General features: G+C 41.2%; 1 protein-coding gene across 1 annotated transcript in view; it reads left to right on the top strand.

Moving 5' to 3' along the window:
- The window catches only part of LOC134575464 (alpha-2-macroglobulin-like), a 248,467-nt gene that overhangs the window by 85,381 nt on the left and 136,804 nt on the right, over nucleotides 1-26,282 (top strand). Inside the window, exons 8-9 of the mRNA XM_063434757.1 lie at nucleotides 1,640-1,775; nucleotides 2,235-2,349. Of these exons, the coding sequence (XP_063290827.1) occupies nucleotides 1,640-1,775; nucleotides 2,235-2,349 (251 nt within the window). The remainder of the gene's footprint in view (nucleotides 1-1,639; nucleotides 1,776-2,234; nucleotides 2,350-26,282) is intronic.

The following is a 26,282-nucleotide window of genomic DNA, read 5'->3' as shown; positions in this document are numbered from 1 at the left end:
AACGCTCACGGGTGGGGGCGGGGAGGAGGACAGTAGGTCCCCCCATTGTGATTTATGGCCCCCACCCACCGCGCAGGGGTGGGGGCCGGGGGGAGGACAGTAGGTCCCCCCTTATTGTTTACTCAATGATGACGAATAGGGGGCGGATTGAACATCGCATATGTTCGCCCGCGGTGGTGAACGCGAACATGCTATGTTCGCCGAGAACTATTCGCCAGCGAATAGTTCGGGACATCACTACTCATAAGCTGAAGCCAACATAACCTACCAAGTTAACTAATTACACCTACTGTTAAGCATAGTTAGATACGAGGCTGTAGACTTATGGCATGTCTATTATATTATGCAACATTTTATTGAAAAAGAGGTGCTCCTCTTTCCTTATCAATGCCTTACCAATTTACTGTAACCAGCACATATATGTCAATATGTTCTTTTATGTTTGACAAAATATAACAGCACCACAAAAATAAAAAATGTGAAAAAAAAATCCCCATAGACTTCAATGGTGACGTTTGGATCATTTGGAAAGCTAAGCTGCATCATGTCAGCTTCTTCTCCATTCTATGCCTCTTTTTTTGTTTATGCCGAGCCCTGAGTCCCAAGGCATTGGATAATATTCAACATCAACTTTTGGATTGCTCAGTTTTACATCGATATGGCGCTACGGAAATATGGAATTCAGTTGAATAGTCGATTGTCCCAAATTCCACTGACTCTCAAATAGGATGAAACCAAAAGCTCAAGTCTAATCCACACTGAGATATGTGAGTTTCATGTGCAATTAAAATAAAGCCATTCAGGTGTACCTGTTTCCCAGGCAAAAAATTGCCAGCCCACCTCTGCAAGCTGATCTCACTTCCATAGATTTGCAAAATACAAATAATAATGCTTACAATACAAGAAGGTTAAGGACACACCTGCTCTATACAGAATTTTTTTTTTTTTAATAGGAACCATCATGCTTTCACGGACACATATAATTACTTTCCTTTTTTTCTAGAAATTTATAGGGTTACTCCAGCCAAACTTTGAATTAAGTAAACAATGTTTTTAGTTAGAGCAGTGTTTCCCAACCCAGTCCTCAAGGCACACCTACCAGTCCAGGATTTAAGGATTACCCAGTTTTGTCTAAGGTGTTTTTAGAAAAAAAAGAAAAAACACCTTAGACAAAACTGGGTAATCCTTAAATCCTGGACTGGTAGGTGTGCCTTGAGGACTGGGTTGGGAAACACTGAGTTAGAGTAACTCTTCTATAATGCCCCACTAACCCCCCTCCACCCTTACCCCCCACAAAAAAAAAGATTGGTGGTAAAACATATCTCCATTCCTGTATCAAGCTCTTCCTGCAACCGATCTTCCTCCTCCACTGACATCACTTCTCATGCTGAACGAGAATGGATAACAAAGAGCAGGATGAGGGGAAGACATACCCTGTCAGAGGTGGTTTATCTCCATACATGCAGAGTTTCTCAGAGAAACGCTGCACATACAGACTCCAGCCACCTTGACCACTTCAAATAACTGAAGTGGTCATACTGCTCAGGGTAACCTGTTAAGTAATGTTGACACATTGTGATCATTCTGTGTTTCAAAATGTCTGCAGTTAATTGATGGAAAAACTTTTTTTATTGACCAGGTATACATATGGTAAACCAGTCCAAGGTGTATGTCATGCTAGTCTTTGCCGAAAAAAAAAATATCGCTATCACTACTGGTATGGGGAACCTATTGACGATTTGCCAAACAATCTGTGTCACAACATCACTGGAAAGGTGAGATAAGAATGCTTAAGAAATAACAACAATGAACTTGTATGAGACATTGAAAATATACAGATCTTATCACAAAGTGGCTTCATCTAATTAATTTGAGTTGGGAAGAATATAAGGTCAAAATATGTTTTTTTGACCAGCATTGGAAGAGAGTTAGTGTAAATTGAGATTAGTGTAATATATTGCAATGGAAAATAAAAACTAATGTTGTGTATACAGTTTTGTAGATAAGGGTTATTGTAAAATGTAATAATAATAATAATAATAATAATAATAATAATAATAATAATAATAATAATAAGTTTACCAAAGTATTTTAAGATGGGAGATTCTTTACATTATTCCCTAAGCCCATATCATTTTAGACATGTGACTTCCCATGATTTTGCACAGAACATTTTGTACTTTTTGATGTAATGATACAATTTGATCAAACTGACATTAGTATCACTTTCTAAGTTGGACAGATCTGGCTGCTTTAGAACAGAAGTGAATTCTCAGCATTTAAATCTAACTAAATCGAATATGGAAATGAGCATGGAAGGCACAGCTTCAGTCATAGAGGATGGCACAGGTAAGCACATCCCTAGTATGCCAGGAAAGCTGCATCAAAGAGCAATTTGTTGTTTTTGTTGCATGCTCTGCTTGTATTTGATCAGATAACAGCAGAGTCTGACCCAACATGGCTGCTCAGCCAGATTAAAAATGTGAATCTAAAAAAAAAAAAAAAAAATCAATATACATGATTTTAAAATATCACTAAGTTTCATGAAGTTTAATAAACTTTTTTTTAAAAAATGAGACAATCTAATGACCGTTATTTAACTATAATATCATTTAAACATCTACTAAAAAAGCATATAGACCTTTTTAAAATCTATACCTATTATAAGAAAACAACCTCTTTGACAAATAATTCCACGTCTTGATGACTCATTTTCACTATTAATTTTGCCACTCACATATGCACTTTTATCTAATTGCTTATAACCTGTACCCAATACTTTGTCACATATTGAAGGGGAGATCTTGCATTGAATCTCATCTGCTACATGCTTGTCCAGTGTACTAATTTATCCAAATAAATGTGAAAATGTGAAAATAAATCATGTTCTGCTCCGAATAGATTATCTAACCTCATGTTAATATCAAAAAATATTAAAATAAAAAAAAAATGATATGTTAAAAGGCCATTAGGCCTGAATTTGTGGGAGGAGTTATGGCCCATATTTAAACTCCTAGCCCCTACTCACCTTTGCCGTTCAAGCTGTTTGTCATCTCCCTAGCAACCAGCACTCTCGGTCCAAAGTTCCTGCCTAAAGATTTGAGCCTCCAGCAGCAGTTCTGTCACCAGCAGCTCCTCTGCCTCCGCCCTCTGTGCCTGCCACCCGGCTTCTCACCAGCCTCGGTACCCGGCTTCCGGTCATGAGACCGGCACGTCCACGTAAGCATAATGTGGGAAATAGTGTTCTGCTATTTCCCACGTTTGGATCTAAAAATGCAGGGATAGGCTCCCTTCCCGTAAACTTAACTGTTCGTGCATAATTTCCGTTTGTGTACTTCTGCGGCCGACCGCAGGGAACACTCACTTTTGTTTGTTCTTTTGTGTGGTATAAACAGACGACTGAGCAATACACTCATGATCGTTTGTTCTTTTGCACGGTTTAAAACAGCCGACTGCAGGGTACACTCACTTCCGTTTGTTCTTTTGTGCGGTCCAACAACTGACCGCAGGCATCACTTTTGCATACAAATTCTTTGTTGTTCGTTAATTTTTAGACGAACACAGTCTGTTTTACTGCTTAAATTCACTTATCTGGCACTATCTATGTTAAATTGTTATACTGTTCGTTCATACGAATGAACTGATCACTTTCATGTTACAGCCTTTTTTCACCCAATTGTCTGTCTAGTGCATAGCATGTTAATTTTAAACAATATAAAGTCTAATCTGTACAAATTAGCATGCCATTGCTATGTTGGGAATTAAATGGGACACATTTATCTTATACACTACGAAACCTACTTGAAAGCACTAACATGGAAGAACACCTCATAGGGGATTCATACTAAATGTCACTCGGCACTATTGATTCACTTTTACAGGCAATTTAGTTTCACATATTACAATTCATTTATTTACCTAACATGACTGCACGATTAGTCTTTCTTTTAACCAAGTTTCACTCATAATAAAGATTACGTTTTTATCTTTTTGTAGCATGCCAATAGGTTAAGCTCTCACGGTTCCTTTTTTCGCCAGACTCAGTACTGACCATGAGCATGATTGCTAAATCACTGCTTTACTAAGCTTTATACTGGTTCAAAATACTTAGTCATGTGTATGATTTTATGTTGGTACACAAGAAAGGAAAGGTGCACACAATACCAGTAAGGTGAAAACCAGCTCTGACACTTAAATGAAGGAACCCCTTAACCTTCACAAAACAAGTAAAACATGCAAGTAAAACAGAAATAAGTGGAGCTTAAGGTTTACCTTAATAAACAGTAATATGATAACGGTGGACAAGGTAAAATTGCAATGATCTGTAAATTACAAACAAGCAAATCTAAGTGCAGATGATTATTACAGAAATAAATAGAAATGAATAATAACTGGGTAACTCACAAACATAGAGCCAATAATACACTTGGCTCAAATGGTTAGCGCCTCTGGACCTTCTAAGGTAGATCCAACACCCTCTTTTTGTCTCCTCTCGATTTCCTCCTCGTTAACTCAGTAAGCAGGGATGCAAAGGGAGAAACTCCAATTGAAGGTATAAACAAAAATTTATTTGAATAATCAGTAAAAGATAAAAGAATAAAAATCGATATAATAATTCATATAAAATCAGTCCAAAACGCGTTTCGCCAGTAACTGGCTTCCTCAGTTGGTATGATGGTTGCTGTGCTTTCTAGTTCTTTTATATACTCCTTAATTGCAAAATTGCCGGCATCTGCCGAACCGGAAATGAGCTGTGTGGAACGCATAAGTGATAGGCTGGAACGCACGTACACGCTGACGTGCGTGCGTTGATCATGTGGTCCGGCTGTTTTCCTTCCTTATTATTCGTGGAACGCAACATATGCGTTCCACTGCCAACGATCCTCAGTATCGGCTGTCTCACTTACTTCCCCTTCGTGGAACGCAATACCTGCGTTCCACATCCGGATTGCATATTTGTCGGCAGAGAGTCCTTGAAAATAATGTCCATTGGGTCTCAATAGACCCAGATAAAAGGAAAAACGGAATGAAGAAGTAGAAAAAATAAACAACAAATTATCACAAATGGGGATATTACATACTCAAAATATCTATATTGTCCGAGTATAAACACTAATAATGTGCTCTTACAATTATACATAAAGGTGAAGGAGAAAGACATATAAAAATATGTAAAAAGGGAAATATATATAAAATAGGATAAAAAGAGATTCAGAGGGGTGGAGAAGCCTTAAAACACTTTCTCAAAGGGCTATAAAATAGCTTCCTCTTAATGGGAAACGGGGTGACAGTATTGAACATCTTAAGGAGGTATGAAATCAAGAGGAAAGGAAGACTTTCAATAGATGGGGAAAATTTTAAGGCAAGAAATGGCATAATTCGAAATCTGAATTTAATCCATGTGGAGCCATAGTATTAAGATTAAAAATGAAAGTCATTTCTTCAATGCCAATTTTTTTTATGAAATCTCTTCTATGAAATGTGTATGATTTTAGGCTCATTGAAGACCCCTCACTACGATTTCACCAACAATCACCTCCTAACCAACGCCTCTCTGCTACTACTATTTCTTAACTGTACATCGCTTGTTTGTTGTTTGTACATTTCATTACCTAGACCTGCGTCAATATTGCAGTTTCACAAAGTTGTCTACGCTATCAACCACCAACAGCAAACCTGGTATCCTGTATTTCAGTACCAGGTATTGTTAATCTTACTCACTACGATTACGATTTTCATAAAGGCCTCACTCTGCCTTCTTGTTATTACATTACCTAATTGTGGGAACCCGAGGCTTGTCTCTAAATATGGACCAACGTTCAGGTCCCTCATCTTACACAGGTTCTTACGTTACAGTATCATTGATACACACCTCTTCATACGTTTGACATCTTTTTACATACATCATGCATAACAGTGGCATGCCTCAGGCCCACTAGCATCTATCTTATCCCTAGTATATCTTGGCTGGACCTGTTTTCATTTGAAGCAAAGTATATTCAAGACCTTCTGTGTCATGCACAAAGCGATAGGAGTAATACTCAAGATTAGTATCTACATATGTTCGGGTACATTATTTGAAGAGACAAGCTCCATCAGGTTAGAAAACGGGCATTAAGGAACAGGTGCTGGCCTTAGCAACCCAAAGTAAGTGCACCAGTAAAGTGAGGCCTACTCCCCACCTCAACATGGAGGTTCAGCCCCACGGCCAAAATCATAGTTAGCCACCTCGCTCGCCTTTCTTTAGGGCACAGCTAGGGCTCCCCAAGTCATGGACACACATTTTGAATCTCCTACGGTAATCGAGAGGCCAACATCCCGCCACCATGTTCAAGTGGCCACGAATTCCCTTGGCAACTCAGCGCCATAGGTAGAGCCTCTCAATGCCACTTGGCATTAGCAGGGCCTCACTTATCACTTGGTTTTAGTTAAGTTCTTCACCTCGGCACTAGTTAGCAGGCCAGTACTCTGAAGGTCTTGTCCCCCCTTCACACTACCCTACTTAATTTAAATCATTATTCCTTTTTCAGAATGTCACAAGAATCTATCCCCATCAACAATCTACCATTGGACGAAGTATCCATCACACCAGTCAGGCCTGGGTCTCCAGAGGAATCCCTCACCCCCTTTACCCCCAGGTCCCTGAGATGTTGGACTATTCCAAAAATAGCAGCAGAACTCACTCAGTAGTATCCCCTTTACAGCCACCGCTAGAAAGGCAGAGCTGTACAGGCTCTTGATGGCACAGGCCAACGATCCTAGGGCTGGCACTAGCTCACAAGAGCCGTCAACAAACACCTCCAATTCTGGCCAACCTTCAAACTATGAATATCAGACTGCTGAAAGTGGAATCAGCCATAGCCACCTCAGGTGACCTACCAGGCCCTTCAGGTCCTCCCCTGGTTATCTCTACTGTTCAGTCTGGCACCCCTCTCCTTCCCCCTCCCCTCTCCTTTACCCCACACACTAGACAAAAAGGCAGGTAGAGGGACAAGCTGGGCAGACCCATTTCATTCCTGGGCTAGGCGCAAGTGTGCAATAACTTCAACGCTGGGGCATGCAGCTTCAGTGCTCATACTAAGACCATGTGCCCGGCCCGACTGTCGCCCAAGAAATGACTAACCAAGGTTAACTATGACATTGTGGCTTACTACCTGCGTTCACACCCAGCCAGGCATTTGGTAGATTATACGGTGACCAGTTTCTCACAGAGGTTTCACACGGGCCTTATTGCCATCCCCACAGGCACATTCGAATACATTGGATAAATACTTGCAAAAACATAACATACAGGGATATAATTTCTAATGAGTGGGGTAATAGCTGCGTGATCCAATGAGACATCTGACTGCTATTTTGGGGTCAAGAAGGAATTTTTTCCTAGTTTGCAAAATTGGAAGCGCTTCAGACTAGGGTTTTTGCCTTCTTTTGGATCAACAGCAAAAACATATGTGAGGAAGGCTGAACTTGATGGACGCAAGTCTATTATGTAAATATATTTATACATATACATATATATATATATATATATATATATATATAAAAGACAGTCCAGTCCTTGCACTCAGATATATCCAGCAAATAATGCAATATGTGGTTGCCGGGTGCATGAATTTAGCCACAACCAAAAATACAAAATATAAATATGGGCTAGCACTCACGGTCTTTTGAAGTAAAATCAATTCTTTATTAAAGAATCTTTAAAAATCTATGTTTCAGCCCAGTTTCTGAGCTTTCATCAGGATCAAAAAACAAATACAATACGAACAGCTTAATGTGCACCAATATTTAACCCAAAGAAAGAAAAAGAAACTCACCGCAGGTGATTCTAACTAATTGATCGGCGTCCTCCAAAGCGATGTGCGCATACCCAGAAGTGCCGTGCGTGAAGTAGTGACGTCACTGCATCTCGCTTATTGCGGGTTGCTATGGTGACATCCTAATATCAATACACAGATACAAGGTGATATAGAAAGTGAAAGATAGTATCACAAATGCCTAAAATTGTAGCCAAGGGGTACCATAACTTAGCCTTCCCATAATCATAGCCACATATAGATCACTTATGTCGCTAGCTAAAATGTGATCATATGGCACGAAGAGAAGAAAAGAAGCTGTAAAAAGAAAATAGAAAAAGGAAATTATAAAAAGAAAAAAGAAATATGAAATAAAAAATATGTGATGATGATGGTAGAATCCAAAACACTGAATCCAGCGCACTTGCTTATTCACTAGACAATGATTTAAAATCTTAGAAATTGTAATAGTTTTATTTAAAAACACCTCACCTAGGCAAAAAGTAATGGGGGGTTAGTTACATTATATGATCATATATTAAATAAGCCTACCACAATGTCAATGTACCCCATTCTTGGTAGGTCCTACTCTAGCAGACTACTGCTTGCTCTTATGCGATTAATCCACTTACTTGGGAAATACTTCCTTATTGGGACTTACTGCAATTCAAGGCTAAATAGGGTCCTGGAATGAGGCACATGTGAGAGGGAAAGGTGCAAAACCAAGGAGTTGACCTGGACTCCCAAATATACAAAAGAAACCAAGAGGGCTGCACTCATCTGAACATGTATACATTATAGGGTGCTGCTGGGGCCAAAATATACAAAATACAGAATCCAGCGCACTCGCTTATTCACTATACAATGATTTCACATCTTAGAGATTTTTCTCTTGCTTTCTTTTATATATTTGGGAGTCCAGGCCAACTCCTTGGTCATATAATGTAACTAAACTCCCATTATTTTTTGCCTAGGTGAGGTATTTCTAAATAAAACTGTAATGGATCACCCTGCACCCCGACTGGGCACCTCCGTTGATGGATGCGTCCTAGCTGACGCCGAGGACCATAAGCACCGCACCGGACACCACAACCACCACAGACTCCACAAACGCCGTAGCTTAACTGGAGTTTTGCTGTCTTCCTTCCACCCTGGATCAACCTCTGTCCTCCAGGACCATGTGGGAAAGACCCCTCCTCCAGGAGAGCGTATCAGGAACAGCTCTTAAAAGAGCAAAGTGACTAGAGCTCAGGGGAGTATACAAAGTATAGCAATCCCCAGTGTGAATATAGCAGTTCCCTACAACAACGAGACAAGGCTATGTATTGAGGGTTAAGCAGGAACTGACTGAACTGAGGCTTTATTGTCTCTTTTATACAAGTTTTCCCACAAGGTTACCACCCACGTGGACCTTGTGGAGCACAGGACACAAAGTTGCAAAGCCAATCAAAACAGGTTTGTACAGTTAGACACTACGAGATAATGTACACAAGCCCTCCCCTCTGCCTGTGATACAATTAACATACACAATAGACTAACTCAATTACCCACAGGAAGAAAACACACATTTTTCACAAAACACAGAAAACACCCCAAAACACCACATATCCCTGGATAGCCCTGATCTGGGTGAACAACATATCAAAAAATCACCCAGATCAGAGTAGGGGTTCAGAAGATTTCTGGAAGTCTCTTTTGACCAACCGCAAGCATGGCTTTCATGCCTAAAATAGTTCCACAGATTTAGGCTGTGAGGCCGGTCTATCTTCTCCTCTATCCTGCAGATAATTGGCTTAAGTGGCTGTGGTAATTTAATTATCTCCAGGTACAGGAAATATCTCTAAGTCAAAAACTGTTACAAAAACCACATAAAAATACATAACTCATATTTTTTATGTGTAACCTAAATGTCCAACATATCCCCAGATAGCTTGGATCTGAGCGCTCAATATGTCCGAAAAGCGCTCAGATCTCACGAATACAGTTGGATCGCCATGGGGTTAAACAATAGCAAGGGCTGATGGGAGATTGAGGAGGGACAAAGCAGCCAATTTAAACTGGTCTGGCAGTGTCCCTGGGACAATGCCCTGCTGGAGAAACAATAGGACAGGAAAAATGGGGAGGGGAAGAGGCACATTTTCCCATGGAAGTCACTTTTTAGCATGTCTCTTTGCAGGGTCCATAGTCTTTGGGCAAAAGGCTGTCCATTAGTCCTCTCCCAAAACCAAGGGCAAAATTGCTTTCGTCACAAAAACTATTACAATCTCTAAGATTTGCAATCATTGTTTAGTGAATAAGTGAGTGCGCTGGATTCTGTATATATATATATATATATATATATATATGTGTGTGTGTGTGTGTGTGTGTGTGTGTGTGTATGTATGTATGTGTGTGTATATGATTTTAGGTTCAACTGCCTGGGTGCAATCCAAATGCGTCCAATATGAAAACAGAAGAGATCCCGGATGCACACAAAGGTCTTTGAAAAAGTACGATGTGATTTATTTAGTGATAGGCATACAGCAAACAAAATCAACGTTTCGACCCCAGTGGGTCTTTTTCAAAATATATATATATATATATCTTATAGAACCAGGGGGCTGGCTGCACTTACCTGAACATGCGTGAATAGGGTGCTGCTGGAGCCCAACTTCTACAACACACAAAAACACAAAATCCAGCGCACTCACCTATCCTTTTTTTTTTTTTAAACACCTAATCTAGGCAAAAAAAATAATGGGGGTTCAGTTACATTATATGAGTCTACCACAACGTCAATGTACCCCATTTTTGCCATCGATGAAGGTTGACCCTGCTGGGATTTGAATCTGTGACCTTGCATTTTGAACAGGCTCTGTATTCGGGTAATTTGCCAACTGAGCTACTCACCAGCTCTTAGTTAATGCAATGTAGATACAACCTAGTGCAATAACGTGTTATCCTTAAATATGGTAATCCCACATAAGGATAACAAATAAGGGAGTTCACTACTAAAACACAGAAAGATCTAAATTTAAAAATGGCTTTAGCTAGATCCTTCAGCTGTTTAGTTGATAACTCCCTAAATTGGTACCCTTATGTGGAATTTCAATACTTAATGATACAAATTTAGGGCACCGTTTAGCAGATAGTTCCCTCATTTGGTGTCCTTAAATTTGGCAATCCCACAGAAGGAGAGCAAATAGGGGAGTTATATGCTTGACATTTAAAATATCAAAATTAAAAGGTGTCATTAGTCAGCCCATTGGGTGGCTAATGTGAATTCTGTGCAAATGTGTTGTTCGACATCAACATGCTGGCATCAAAATAGCAATGGTAGCACATTAGCTTACCCCCAGTGGAAATTGTGAGTGCCACCCCGGTTTTGATTGTAGCATCTTATGTGCCCACCTTATATATGCTGGTGCCAAACCGTCAATGGTGGCACACTACCTAACTCTCAAGCAGAGCCATAAGTAGGGTCTCCAGTGCCCTTGGCAAAGAGCTGTATCGGCATCCCATATGGACAATGTTAAGCAGGTGGTTGGAAGGCAGTCAGCGGTATGCGGTCATTTTTTTTCGATGGAAACCATGCCATAGTACCTATGCTTATTTGGTTCGCCCAGTTTGACTCTATTTGTTTCCATTGGGGATCTACTGTTTGTGGTCTAGTCTAAATAACGCTGCTCAGTATGGCTGCGTGATGGTAACCTTTTAAAATTAGGAAGGATCATGCCTCCTTCATTGAGAGGTCTGTGCATGAGTTTTAGTTCTATACTCGCTCTCTTCCCATTCTACATGAAGTTGGAAACCCAACATTGTAAAGTACTAAAGTAAACTTGGGGTATTCGCAGAGGTAGTGACCGGAATAGGTATTGCAGCCTAGGGAGTACTATCATTTTAATTGCTGCTATATGCCCCATCCAGGATATAAATAAAGGTTTCCATTCTTGTATTTGTTGTTTTAGTTCTGTCAGAAGTCTGCCATAATTGGCTTGGAATAGATTTGTTAGGGATTTTGTAAAGGCTATGTCTAGGAAGGTAATATGGTAATTTCTCCAGTCATAGGTGTAAGTATCTTTTCAGTCTTTGCAGTGTATATGCAGGGATTCCCTTGCTTGAATGTTTTAGAGTCATTCAATTTGTAGTACGAAAGTGCCATAGTATGGGAGTGTTTTTAGTGGCCTCTGCTCCCAAAAGACCATGGTCTAAGTGGAAGCAATGCCCCATCTATGTGTTGCTGTAAATTCCGGACTTCAGTAGTGCCGGCTTCTGAACCATTTTTTTTTGGATAAGGTACGTTTGCATTAGTCTTGGTGAATAGGGATGATATTGCATCAGCATATCGTAAGGTATCTGAGGATAGGGATAGGAAAAGGAATAATCAGGGATAGAGTGTGTGACAGATCCCTCTGTAATGGAATTACTTGTATCTTGTACTCATTCGTCTGTTTGTTCGTGCATTTCCCTGTCCATACGGTCCCCATGTTATTTCCTCATTTCACCAAAATATTTGCCAAACAGCCAGCCACCCAGCGGGGAAGTGTGCTGCTTGTTAACCTCTTGGCCTCATTAGAAACTTGTGGTTAACCGCAGACACTTCCCCTTGTTAATGGTCGGCTGGGTGGTCGTCATTCGTATGAACGAACACAAGGCGGCGGCCATCTTGGACATGCAAACGCCCAGCGGTGTTCGTCGACGATTTTGTGGATCTAAAAATGGATACTATTTTCACACGAACACCGCTGAAAGCTGTCGACATCCCTTCATCTTTACCCCTCTTCTTACGAACACCGTCTGTTCGGTACATTTTCAGACGAACAGAGCCACCCCAGATAACTATCCCATGGAGCCCATTCGTACAACAAAAGACTATGTGAAAGACTTTGGCTCCATGGCGATTGAACTGTGTGTATGGGATCTGAGCGCTATTTGGTAATATTGTACGCTCAGATCCTGAGGATTCGCTGAATGTGGGGATTCGGTTCGTGAGTTTTTAAGTTATGTATTTTTTTTATTAGCATGTATAAAATGGAGGTTATGCTCTATCCTCGGAGATAATTGAGTTACTTCCCAATTATCTCCAGGATAGAGAGGAGGGTCCATATGGTCTAAAGGGGAGTGTTTATCGCCAACTGTTTTCATTGGCTACTGTATTACGTTTGTCACAGTTTTCCACCAGGTCCCCTAGGGGAGTGTCCACCTGGTGGAAGACCTGCATAAATACCGGGCAGGTAGCCCACATTAAACCAGATTCCTGCTTGACAGAACCTCGTTTGTACTTGGGGGTATTATTCGTATGGTTTTCCTGTTCGACTGTTTGGAGTGTGGATTTCATATGATTGCTTGTTTGGCAGGTTGAGGTGTTCGGTAGCTGCCTTTGTATTCGGGAAGGGAATATCTCAAACGGCGTTAGCCCCTTCTATACCTGGGGTGCCGTTATAGAGTGGGAACCAAAAAATTAAGCTCAACTATATACAACATGGCCCAGATGTTGGGCTTGATACCCAGGGTTGGTAACATGGGGGAAGCAAGCATGTGTTGAGTGCTTGCTGGTGTGGCTTTATTGGCTCCTTTAGTTGCCTCTTTGTGGTTATATAACGTCAGGTGACACAGGTTTTGCTGAGCACCATATGGCCAAGGCTATTTGAGGATAGGGAGTGTGAACTGCTACTGGTAATTTATGGGCTAGCTTAGTCACATTAGAGGTGTGTGCACAGGTTTTCAGTGAGGGGAGAAACTTTTTGTTGGCATATAGAGTTTAACGTAATGTAGGGGTGTCGCTGCCTTTGTTGTAAGGACCCTTGAGCCAAGAGAATTTGTGATGCACAACATACTCTTATCCTCACGGTAGCATAAAGAACAGACATTAGCAAATATTAACACTCACATTCAGGTGTTGAGGGGTATGTCCCTGTGAGGGAAGTATTGTAACATGGGGGGAACATATATGTAGTAGCACAGTATTACAAAAAAAAAACACAATACATTTAAAACAAAACAGCCAAGAATACAAAATTTTGCTTGCCCATCTCTGTACCCCACTATATGATTTTTTTAAATTTATTTTTTTATTTTCGCATGTTAATTGAGGTTAACAGAGATTTATGAGACTACCTGTCCCTTAAGCTGAGGGGAAGAGGGGAGACCTTTAGGGGAACTCCGTTAACAGGAGTTAGGGGGTAGAATTGTGAGTGTAACCATTCTGTCAGCAGATGCCCTTGGCAAACGCTTTGTCCAGACTTGAAGCAATTTATAGGTATAATAGGTATGGGAAGCTAAATATTTATTGCATATGTGCCAAAAGTACATTACCAGCTACTAAATGTGACTAACGTATCAGGCATGCTAGCCTGATGGTAAAAGTTCACAGAGTGTGCACTTTCTTCCATTCAGTTGTAAGTCTGGTACTGCTGTGCGGTGGTTCTGTCAGCAGGGAAAAGTGCCACTTTTTAAGTAGGTTTTCTCCGTCATCTGGAGTCACGATGGTCGTGGTGGTACTGTTTCGGGTGACAATGAGCTTCAGTGGATAAACCCATCGATACGTGATCTGATGCAATCGAAGGGTGCTCGTCACTGGATAAAATGCCTTCCTTCTTCACAGCGTCGCTGCAGACAGATCTGGGAACACTTTTTATGCCGGTGAACTTTTCTGGTAAGTCCTTTCTTGTTCTGCTGAGTTTCAGTAGTAGGTCTTTAATGTGGTAGTAATGTACATATAGCACTACATCCCGAGGAGCATAGTCTGGGAGGTGTCTGGGCCTGGGTACCCGGTATGCCCTATCCAGGAGCAACATTGTGTCAGCGGTGTCAGGCGTTAGAGCGTTGAAGAATTCATGGAGGTAGGGTGGGAGTTCAGCTGGTGTTACTGCCTCTGGGATGTCGCAAATGCGCAGATTATTTCTGCATCACAGATCCTCAATGTCCTTCATTTTGTTTTACATTGTGACAATTGTGGATTGCAGGGTCTGCACGCTGTCTGCTAGGCTGTTAAGTGCTTCCATGCACTCCTCCGTTTTCTCCTCCATGTGTGAGGTATGAGTGCCCAGTTCCCCGATATCTTTTCTTATTTCTTCGATACTGCTTATCCAGCCTGTAATTAGCCTTTGTGACAGGGCTTCCAGTTGGTCTAGGAGGAACTGTTTGGTAACTGTACCCTCCATGGGCTGGTCTTCCAATTTCAGTGTTGTCCCGCAGCTATCCGAATCATCTCCACCAGCCTGGGAAAGTGTCTGTGCAGCCAGCTTTGCAGACTGTGAGACCTGTCGGCTTTAGAAGTATGCCTCTTCTGCTTAGTGCGACATCTCGAGTTTATGTGTATAAAAGATTGCCCAAGTGCCGGAGCAAAATTTTAGGCAGCTCTCTTGCTCGGCTGGGGTGTGCAATATATTTGGCTGTCTGACTGTAATGGGGACTGCATGTGATGCATTGTTTTGTCTGCGTGTGATAGGAAATGTTTGTGTGTGATGGTTTTGAGCTTCGTACATGTGATGGCAACTGTATGTTAGCATTGGGGCGGCTGTGTGTGATGAGAATGTGTGTTATTATTTTGTGCTGTCAATGTGTGATGGGGACTGCTTGTGTTTGTGCTGTTTTGGGCTGGCTGTGTATGGTGGGACTAACTGTTTTTGTCTTTGAATGACAGTAATAACCACTGATAAGTAAATAGCATCATGTAACTTATCATTTAGGACCTGTATAAAAGTTGGTGAATCCTAGAGCAACACAAACTAAAATTATGTTGCTTCTAACTCAACACTGTCCCTGCTATAATTGCAGGACATTACTTGCGCTACACCTATTAATAAGGATAAATGAATATTTATGATACAAATTATAAAATAGAAATCACAAAATGGTTCATTAAATAAGGGTGGTGACATACACAAGGATTTTGCATTACATAGTTACATAGTTACATAGCTGAAAAGAGACTTGCGTCCATCAAGTTCAGCCTTCCTCACATATGTTTTTTGCTGTTGATCCAAAAGAAGGCAAAAAAAAACCAGTTTGAAGCACTTCCAATTTTACATCAAGCTAGGAAAAAAATTCCTTCTTGACCCCAGAATGGCAGTCAGGTTTATCCTTGGATCAAGCAGTTATTACCCTACATTGAAAGATTATATCCTTGAATATTCTGTTTTTGCAAGTATGCATCTAGTAGCTTTTTGAACATCTGTATGGACTCTGATAAAACCACTTCTTCAGGCAGAGAATTCCACATCCTGATTGTTCTTACAGTAAAAAAAAACTTTCCTTTGCCTTAGACGAAATCTTCTTTCTTCTAGTCTAAACACATGACCTCGTGTCCTATGTAAAGTCCGGTTTGTGAATAGATTTCCACACAATGGTTTGTATTGGCCTTGAATATATTTGTATAATGTTATCATATCCCCTCTCAGGCGACGTTTTTCTAAACTAAATAGGTTTAAATTTGTTAACCTTTCTTCATAGCTGATATGTTCCATTCCTTTTATTAATTTTGTAGCCCGCCTCTGCACTTTTTCTAGTGCCATAATATCCTTCTTTAGAACAGGTGCCCAAAATTGCACAGCATATTCAATGTGTGGTCTTACCAGTGATTTATAAAGAGGCAAAATGATATTCTCGTCCCGAGAATGAATGCCCTTTTTCATGCATGACAATACCCTACTGGCCTTGGCCACTGCTGATTGACATTGCACATTGTTGCATAGTTTGTTATCTATAACAATTCCCAAGTCCTTTTCGTGTGTTGTTATCCCTAATTCGCTTCCATTAAGGGTATACGTTGCTTGTGTATTCTTTACGCCGAAGTGCATAACTTTGCATTTTTCAACATTAAATTTCATCTGCCATTTGAGTGCCCAGTCCCCCAGTCTATCTAAATCCTTCTGCAGCACAGTAATATCTTGCTCACATTGTATTATTTGACAACGTTTTGTGTCATCTGCAAACACTGAAACATGACTTTCAATGCTGTCTTCAAGATCATTTATAAACATGTTAAATAGAAGGGGTCCCAGAACAGACCCCTGAGGGACACCACTTGCCACCTCTGTCCAGCTTGAAAATTTACCATTAACGACAACTCTTTGTACTGTTTTTAAGCCAATGTTCTACCCAAGAACAAGCATTTTCATCTAGACCAATTTCCTTGAGTTTGAACACTAATCTTCTGTGTGGAACTGTATCAAATGCCTTGGCAAAGTCCAAATAGATCAAATAATGTTTCTTTTTTTCTTTCTCTTCCTCTCACCTATAAGCTAGCACTCTTTCTGCTATAATTGCAGGTCACATATTATGGTACACCTATTAATAAGGATAAATGAGTAGTCATGATATAAAATTGAAACTATGAAGAGGTTCATAGGATAGGGGTGTCATTATACAAAAATATTTCACATTATGATTTAATTTATGTATTTACTTTTTTTTTCTTTTTTTTCTGGCACCTATTTTCAGTGCCCTTTCTTGATGCAGGTGAAAGATACACCTTATGATCCTTTTCTGATTTCTACGATTAATACGCATATATATCATTATGTCAAATAAGATTAAGAGATGCTAAAAATGAAAAAACAAAGCGAACATTCATAGGTTACAACGGAGAGCACTTTTTACTAGGATTAAAAAGAGACTGAGGATACTAAATAGAAACTATGGAAAGGTATATAAAAAAGGGTGGATGTTATAGATAAGTCAATATGCATTTAAGAGTATTTGAATAAGCATATTTGAGAGAGAGAGAGATTTATATATATAATAATAGGGTCCCCCATGGAGGAAAAAAAACAATCCAAATATATATATATATATAGATTTGGATTGTTTTTTGTATTTTTTCCTCCATGGGGGACCCTAATAAGGGTGTTCAGAGTCCTTGGTAGGGTAGGGTTTTTCTCATTGCACTCAGGTTGTTCCTGAGGACCAAAACGTGTTGTGTTTATGTTTTGTGTTGTCTGTGATGTCGAGAGTGGAAGTTCAGCTACTATCCCTTTTGAGTTATAGGATTATCATTAGGTTTTTATCAGCAAACACTCAGGAAATAAACACTGTGACTAAAAGATCTCCGGTATATAATTATCTTGTGAAAGAGAAGATAGATGTATGCATGCTACAAGAAACACCATGATAAGAGATATCCAATGATTATCCATGCTTCGATGACTTGGGAAAAAAAGAGAGGGGTGGCTATAAAAATTTCAAAACATGTTAAAGGGAGACTCTACACCAAGAACTAGACCCAGAAGGAATATTTATGATTTTGGTTTGCAAGATTGAGGTGAAGTTAAAGAGAAGTATTATAAATAATAAAGTAATAAAATATGCTAAATCATCAACCAATGCCTTAAATAATCATAATCTCTTTGATACATGGCAAGTTTTTTAATCCAGAACTAAGAGACTATACACACTTCTCTAGTGTTTATTTTACATATTCAAAGATCGATATGGTTTGAATTTAGTGGAAAATCTTAAGAATATAAAAATTGTAGATAAAACATGGTCAGACCATAGTATTATTCTCTTCGATATAAAAGATAGACTCGCAATGAAGATAAAACTACGTGGAGATTAAATTATTTTTGCTGCATAATAAAGATATTAGAAAGACTGATTGTTTTTATAAAGAGAATGATCCCTTAGATACATCTTTCTTGATGATGTGGTGTGCGTTTAAGGCTGTCTGTAGAGGTTATATAATTAAAATGAACCATGATTACTATAAAAATAAAGTTTTATTTATAAACTATTTTACCAGGAAGGATACATTGAGATTTCTCTCGTTTTCAAGTATGTCCTGGGTCCACAAAATATTGCATTGATACATTAGGGTACAATAAAATACAAAAACAATATTAATACACAATATGTGCAAAATTTAACATAGAACAGGTAGACAAAACATACAGGTACATTCTGTTTTGAGATATGTAGAGAAGGATCTCTTAAAGGATATTGGGCCTGGGGAAGATTTGAAAGTGTGCGGGAGGTCATTCCATAATTGTGGTGCTCTGTAGGAGAAGGAGGATCGGGTTACTTTCTTTTTGTATTGAGGTAGAATAAATAAAGTGCTGGTACTGGATCGGAAGTTATAGGAGGTGGGAACAGTCGGGAAGAGCATTCTGCTCAGTTAGGATGGGAGCTTCCCAGAAAAGCTCTTAAACACATGGCTGGAAAGATGAAGGGTGCGTCTGGATTCCAGCGACAGCCAGTTTAGATTTTTTAGCATGTCAAAATGGTGGGTCATGTAATTACATTGTAGCACAAAGCAGCAGAATGAGTTATACAATGTATTAAGTTTATTTAGGTGGGTTTGCGGTGCAGGTGCATATACTACATCCCCATAATCAATGATTGGCATCAGTATTTGCTGTACAAACTTTTCCTTTTCTGTAGGGCTTAGGTAGGATTTGTTTCTGTACAGGGCACCTAGTTTTGGATAAAGTTTAGATGCAAGTTGTTCCATGAGGAGGCCAAAAGATAGATTGGGGTCTAACGACGTACCCAAGTATTTGAAAGAGTGGACTGCGGTCAGTGTGCTATTTGATTTTGTTTTGATGCATAGATGGGAATCTTGTAATTTGTGTAACCTAGGTACTGTTCTAAAGATCATTGTGACAGTTTTGTCAGTTTTTAGGAAGAGTTTGCTTTTTGTGATCCACTTTTCTACCTCTCTGAATTGGTCTTGGAGCACAGCCTCAAGCTGCGGTAGATTTGATTTGCTTATAAATAAATTACTGTGTCATCTGCGTACATGTTTACATTTGAGGATTTGCAGACATTAGGCAGATCATTTATATATAATGTAAATAGTAGGGGGCCGAGAATGGAACCTTGGGGAACACCACACGTGACTGGGAGAGGTAGGGAGTCTCTGTCAGAAATGGACACATATTGCGATCGATCCGATACATATGATCGAAACCAGGTTAGCGGACGAACACCAATACCTGAGTATTTTAGTTTGTGCAGTAGAATGTCGTGGTCTACTGTGTCAAAAACCTTTGCAAAATTAAGGAAAATAGCTCCAGTTAGGTGTCCTTGTTCCATGCCGGTTTGGATATCATTGCAAACTTTTAATACAGCAGTTGTAGTGGAGTGTTTCGGGCGCAAACCTGATTGATGGTAATACTCACATAGTTGCGTATGGACGCATTTTTCTAAGATTTGTGACAATACTGGGAGAAATTATATTGGGCGATAGTTAGAAAACAAAGTAGTGTCACCACTTTTATGGATATGCACTACTCTCGCAGTCTTCCAAAGTTTGGGTATGTATCCAGACACCAAGGATTCGTTAATTAGGATTGTGACAGGTTTAACAATTGCTGGTGCACTGAGCTTCAACAGCATTGCTGGGATTTGATCAGGTTTTTCATTCTTAGATTATTAAGGTGTTTCTTAATGACACTAATAGGTACAGGTCTAAAATTGAGCTTGTCTGTATTGGGTCTTTGCAAATTTAGTGGGGACTGATTCGTATTTGTAGTTTCAGGATGAGTGTCATTTATTAGCTTGGCAATCAGGGTGGTGGAGCATTTGAGAAAATAATTGTTGAAGGCATTTGCTACATCTAAGGGAAGTTGCTGTCACGACTACTAGTGTGGTCCAGCATGCAGAAACTATGTAACCATATACATAAGAAAGGAAAGAGAAAATGAAAGGACAGAGCGTAAACCGGACCTTAGAATGGCCGGACGAATACGCTAGAGACAGAGAATGGTCAAAGGGAAAGCCGAGGTCAAGGAAGCCAGAAAATACTCAATACTGTTTAAACAAGCCAAGTCAAGGAAACCAGAAAATCGGAATAACAAGGCAAAAGCCAAGATCAGGATACCAGGAAATCAGAAACACGAAAATAGCACTCTCAGGAAACCAGGAAACGGAAACCACGACAGGGCAAAGTACTGGGGTGAATTAGGGGTTTAAATACCCCTCTCTATGCTATGATTGGTCAGAGGGCGACCTCTGACCCCAAAACGTGCGTGTGCGTTGACGTCGTGACGTCACGCACACGTTGGTATAACTCTCGGGGGCGGGGCTATCCATAGACGTGTCCACGTGGTCGGCGCCATGTTGGATTCGGGCGTGATGCCCGGAAGAACTGAGTGAGCGGCTCCCGGCTCGCCGACGAGCAGGTAAGCTCGCGTTGTCAGCGCGGTCGTGCCGGTCGGGCACGGCCGTGAGGCTCGGCAGGCCGGTGACCGCAACAGTACCCCCCACTCGAAGACCGCGCTTAAGAGGAAAGCGGTTGTGAAACGACCGGACAAGACGGGGCGCATGAACTCGGTCAGCAGGAACCCAACAACGTTCCTCGGGACCATAGCCCTTCCAGTCAACAAGATAGGACAAGACACCTCTGGACATTTTGGAGTCCATGATAGAACAAACTTCGTATTCCTCTTGGTCACCCACTACCAAGGGTGGAGGAGGTGTGGATGACATGGTGTATCGATTGCAAGTAAGGGGCTTGAGTAGAGACACATGAAAAGTATTCGCAATCCTCATATGAGCCGGAAGTGCCAAGGAATAGGTCACTGGATTGATACGTCGGATGACTCGAAAAGGACCTGTGTATCGAGGGGCAAATTTCATGGACGGAACCTTAAGTTTGATATGTCTTGTGGAGAGCCACACCCTGTCACCTCGAAGATAGACAGTATTAGCACCCCGTTTCTTGTCAGCTTGGACATTTGCACGTAACGAAGCCTTTTGCAGAGCTGAATGGACGGAATCCCAAGTATCATGTATTGATTCTAAACGGGTGTTCAAAGCAGGGATGTCCGTGTCTGAGAATTCAGAAGGGAAAACAGTGGGGTGATAACCCTGATTTACAAAGAATGGACTATGATTAGAAGATTCATGAGTCGCGTTGTTCCTGGCGAACTCAGCCATGGGTAAGAGCTCATACCAGTTAGACTGATTGGCATTGATAAAGCAACGTAAATAGGCTTCGAAAGACTGATTCACCCTCTCTGCTGCTCCATTTGTTTAAGGGTGATACGCTGACGAAAAAGAGAGTTCGATGCACAATTGTTTACAAAAGGAACGCCAAAACCTAGAAATAAACTGGGTACCTCTGTCAGATACTATGCTTTTGGGTACACCGTGCAACCGAAAGATCTCTCTCAAGAATATGTGAACTAGATCTTGAGCAGATGGTAATTTTTTAAGTGGGAAAATGTGCCATCTTCGAGAATCTATCGATAACCATAAGGACTGTATTAAACTTTTTTAAACTGGGTAGATCCCCAATGAAATCCATGGCCAAATGGGTCCATGGAGTATTAGGTATGGGCAGTGGTTGTAACAGTCCAGGGGGTGATCTAGGAGGAACTTTAGAAACGGCACATATTTGACATGCCCCAACATAATCTTTGATATCGTTCCTAAGAGCAGGCCACCAAAACCTCCTGGAGATAGCAGAGAGGGTTTTATGGACTCCAGGATGGCCCGCTGTGAGGTTGTCATGGAATAAATCTAGTATTTTTTTTCTGAACGGAGGTGACACATACAGTTTGTCCGGAGATTTTCCCACGGGTGCCTGAGTTTGATCTGCTATTATGGCACAGAAGAGTGGAGAAGACACTTCGGAAACTGTGGTGGCAATGAGGCATTCTGGAGGTATAATAGGTGTAACGGACCGTTTCAGCAGACAAGGGGTTAAAATCCGTTTAGGCGATATGCCCCTTTCTGAGAGACAGGCACAGCTACTGCAGAACACCAAACTCCCGAACTGGATACAAAATAGCACTCCAAACTGGAACCTCACGAATAGCTTCTAGCAGACGAACAGGAAAAGCAGACATCAGCTTACACTCCTAGCAATCCATCTCCAACAGCATACAGTGAATCCCCCCAAGAACGAGACAAGGCTCCGTGTTGATGGTCAAGCAGTGGTCTCTTTATTGAGGGCTACCTGCCCCTGTATTTATGTAGGTCTCCCACCTGGTGGACACTCCCCTAGGGGACCAGATGGAAGACTGAAACAGCAGACAGACATGTATCACTTTCGTACACACAGCCACAATACTTTCCCATAATGCATCCTGGTTTCCTCCTCTCTGTCCTGGAGATAATTAATGAAGTAATTCAATTATCTCCCAGGACAAAGGCCAGACTCCATTATGCACATGGTGACACAGAAACAGACTATCACTTTAAAATACATACAGAAACATTTTATACACAAAACACAGACATGTAACATATCCCCAGATAGCTCAGATCTGGGTGCACATTATTAGGTGAATGGCACCCAGATCACACAAATACATTTCAATTGCCATGGAGCCAAAGTCTTTAATTATACGAACAGGCTCCATGGCATTGCTATCTGGGTTAAAGCATTCACATAAAACATAAAATACCGAATTTCCCTGCATTCACCAAATCCATACGAATTAGAACCAGGGGCTGGAGGTTCAGTGGTGCCTGCACGGAAAAGTGTCAGATTTTGGTGCATGAAAGCCGGGCAGAAAAGCGCTGGCTGCCCGGGGAGCTCCAGAACACCGCCACCTAGCGCCCGCTAAGTGTAACAGCAGGCACAAAGTTAACAAGCAATTAAGCTGCGGTTAACCGCAGCTTCAGGGAGGTAAATTGGCAGCACACTCCAGCTTCTGGGTGGCCAATTAACAACGCCGGCCGGCTTCCCACGGCTCTGGGGAGGTTGGTGAACGGCTGTTTGTTCGGTATATGAAATCTACCGAACTGCTGTGCAGAAAGGGAGAAATAAATCCTTCTGCACAGTAAAATTAACCCTTTAGCTGCCGGTCCATAACCCAAAGGCAGCAGGCGGGCAACCAGGCTCCTCCAATACAATGTGGCGAGATTGGTTTCGTCACAATAGGATATATCTCTTGTTCAGGAACCTCTTCTGTCTCAAACTGCCTAGAAAGTGCATCTGCCTTGGTGTTTTTAGTTCCAGGCCTATAAGTAATTACGAAATTGAATCGGGAGAGGAACAATGACCATCTAGCCTGACGAGAGGACAGTCTCTTAGCGTCCCCAATATAAGCCAAATTCTTATGATCAGTAAAGATCAAAAGTGGCTCTTTGGAACCTTCCAAGAGATGCCTCCATTCCTTAAGGGCAAGTACAATGGCCAAAAGTTCCCTATTCCCTATGTCATAATTCTTCTCTGCAGGTGTGAGTTTTCGAGAGTAAAATCCACAGGGATGTAAAGGCGTATCAGGACTTTCTCTCTGAGACAGAATGGCTCCAACTCCTGTCTCTGACGCATCCACTTCTAGGATAAACGGTTTGGTTGGATCAGGATGGGTCAGGACAGGTGCTGAGGAAAATAAAGATTTTAATTGTTCAAATGCCTCTCTTGCTTCTTTGGGCCAAGATATACAATTTGCTCCTTTTTTGGTTAAATTGGTTATAGGAGAAATTACGGAAGAAAACCCCTTTATGAATTTGCGGTAGTAATTCGCAAAACCTATAAAGCGTTGAGTAGCTTTAAGGCCCTTGGGTAACGGCCACTGTAAGACTGCCTCCAGCTTGCGGGGATCCATCTGGAAACCAGACGGAGATATAACGTATCCAAGGAATTGTATCTCCGTTTGGTCAAACTAGCATTTCTCCAGTTTACAGTAAAGACCGTTCTGTAACAGGGTTTTAAGTACAACTCTCACATGTTCGTGATGTGTCTCTAGGTCTGGGGAATAGATGAGAATGTCGCCCAGGTACACTAGAACGAACATGTGAAGGTACTCTCTTAGGACATCGTTAATAAAATCCTGGAATACCGCTGGAGCGTTACATAATCCAAACGGCATAACCAGGTATTCGTAATGTCCCATTCTTGTGTTAAATGCGGTCATCCATTCGTGACCGTCCTTAATCCTGACTAGATTGTACGCACTTCGGAGATCGAGCTTAGTGAAGACTCGAGCTCCCTTCAATCTGTCAAACAGCTCTGATATAAGGGGAATAGGGTAGGCATTTTTTATAGTAATCCTATTCAAACCCCTATAATCGATACAGGGCCGTAGATCTCCCTCTTTTTTAGAGACAAAGAAGAACCCAGCCCCGGCAGGTGAGGAGGATCTACGTATATGACCCTTTCTGAGAGCATCCTTTATATATTCTTCCAAACAAAGATTTTCCTGGGGGACAAAGCATATACTCCTCCCTGGTAGTAAATTTATGGTACAGTCATAAGGTCTATGTGGAGGTAACCCATCTGACTGGGCCTTGTTAAATACCTCTTTTAAATCCATATACTGCGGTGGTATCTGTGTGGTCAAAGGAGGTGCAATAGGAACATTAATGGTACCAATTGGTTGTGGTATCTGCTTAAAGCAAACACCTTTGCATCTCTCACCCCAACTCACAATCTCTCCTTCAACCCAATCCAAACGTGGATTGTGTTTCAGGAGCCAAGGGAAACCGAGTATTATCGGACATGTAGGTGAAGATATGATTTGAAAGGTCATCTCTTCAGAGTGGAGTATACCCACTGAGACAGTGATTGGCAGAGTTTTGTGTGTGATGAAAGGCTGGGTAAGAGGCCTTCCATCAATGGCCTCGACTGCTATAGGTTTCTCTTTCTGTCTTAAGGGCAGGAGATATTTTGCAGAGAACTCTTTGTCTAGGAAATTCTCCGCTGCCCCAGAGTCAATCATAGCCTCACACTGAACAGTGGTCTTCTTAACCCCTTAAGGACACATGACATGTGTGACTTGTCATGATTCCCTTTTATTTCAGAAGTTTGGTCCTTAAGTGGTTAAAGGACAAGGTAACTCTGACAAGGAAACGGTTCTTAGTCAATTTAGGGGACATATACATCACACCTAAGGTCGGTCCCCGTACGTGCCTTAGGTGTGCAAGTTTTCCGGCCGAACCGGGCATGACAATCCTTGATGCCCCTTCTTGCCACAATACATACATAGCCCTTCGTTACATCTGTGTTGTCTCTCTGCCTCAGTGAGTTTAGCGCTACCCAATTGCATGGGTTCAGGCTCTGGAGGAGGAGCTTGGCTACTCACAACTGGGTTAGAGAAACGAGGAGCTATGGACAAATTAGGACGTCTATTACGTTGTTTGTTTTTCTCTCTTTCTCTGAGCCGGTTATCAATGTCTATCATGTAGGCAATAAACTCATTAAGATTAACCGTAAGGTCTCTAGCTGCGGTCTCATCTTGTATACTCTCAGCTAGACCTTCAGAGAAAGCAGCCACCAGACCACTATTGGTCCAATCAACTTCGGACGCCAGTGTTCTGAACTCTATGGCGTAATCGGCTACAGAGCGACTGCCTTGTTTTATTCTCATAAGGGCTTTGGCAGCGTTCTTCTCCCTGCCTTTAGGTTCAAACATTGCCTTAAAAGCTGTGAGAAAGGCACTGTAATCACGGGCTACTGCGTCTCCACTTTCCCATAAGGGGTTAGCCCAGGTTAAGGCTTTTCCAGTTAATTGGTTCATCAGATAGCCTTTTTTTTATCTATCTGTAGGGAATGAACCTGGGGAAGCCTCAAAGTGGTATTCGATTTGGTTTAAAAACCCTCTGAATTCT

This window comes from Pelobates fuscus, chromosome 10, assembly GCF_036172605.1.
Source record: "Pelobates fuscus isolate aPelFus1 chromosome 10, aPelFus1.pri, whole genome shotgun sequence".
NCBI lineage: Eukaryota > Metazoa > Chordata > Amphibia > Anura > Pelobatidae > Pelobates > Pelobates fuscus.
Note: the sequence above shows the minus strand (reverse complement) of the source record. Positions and strands in the feature narration are given on the sequence as shown.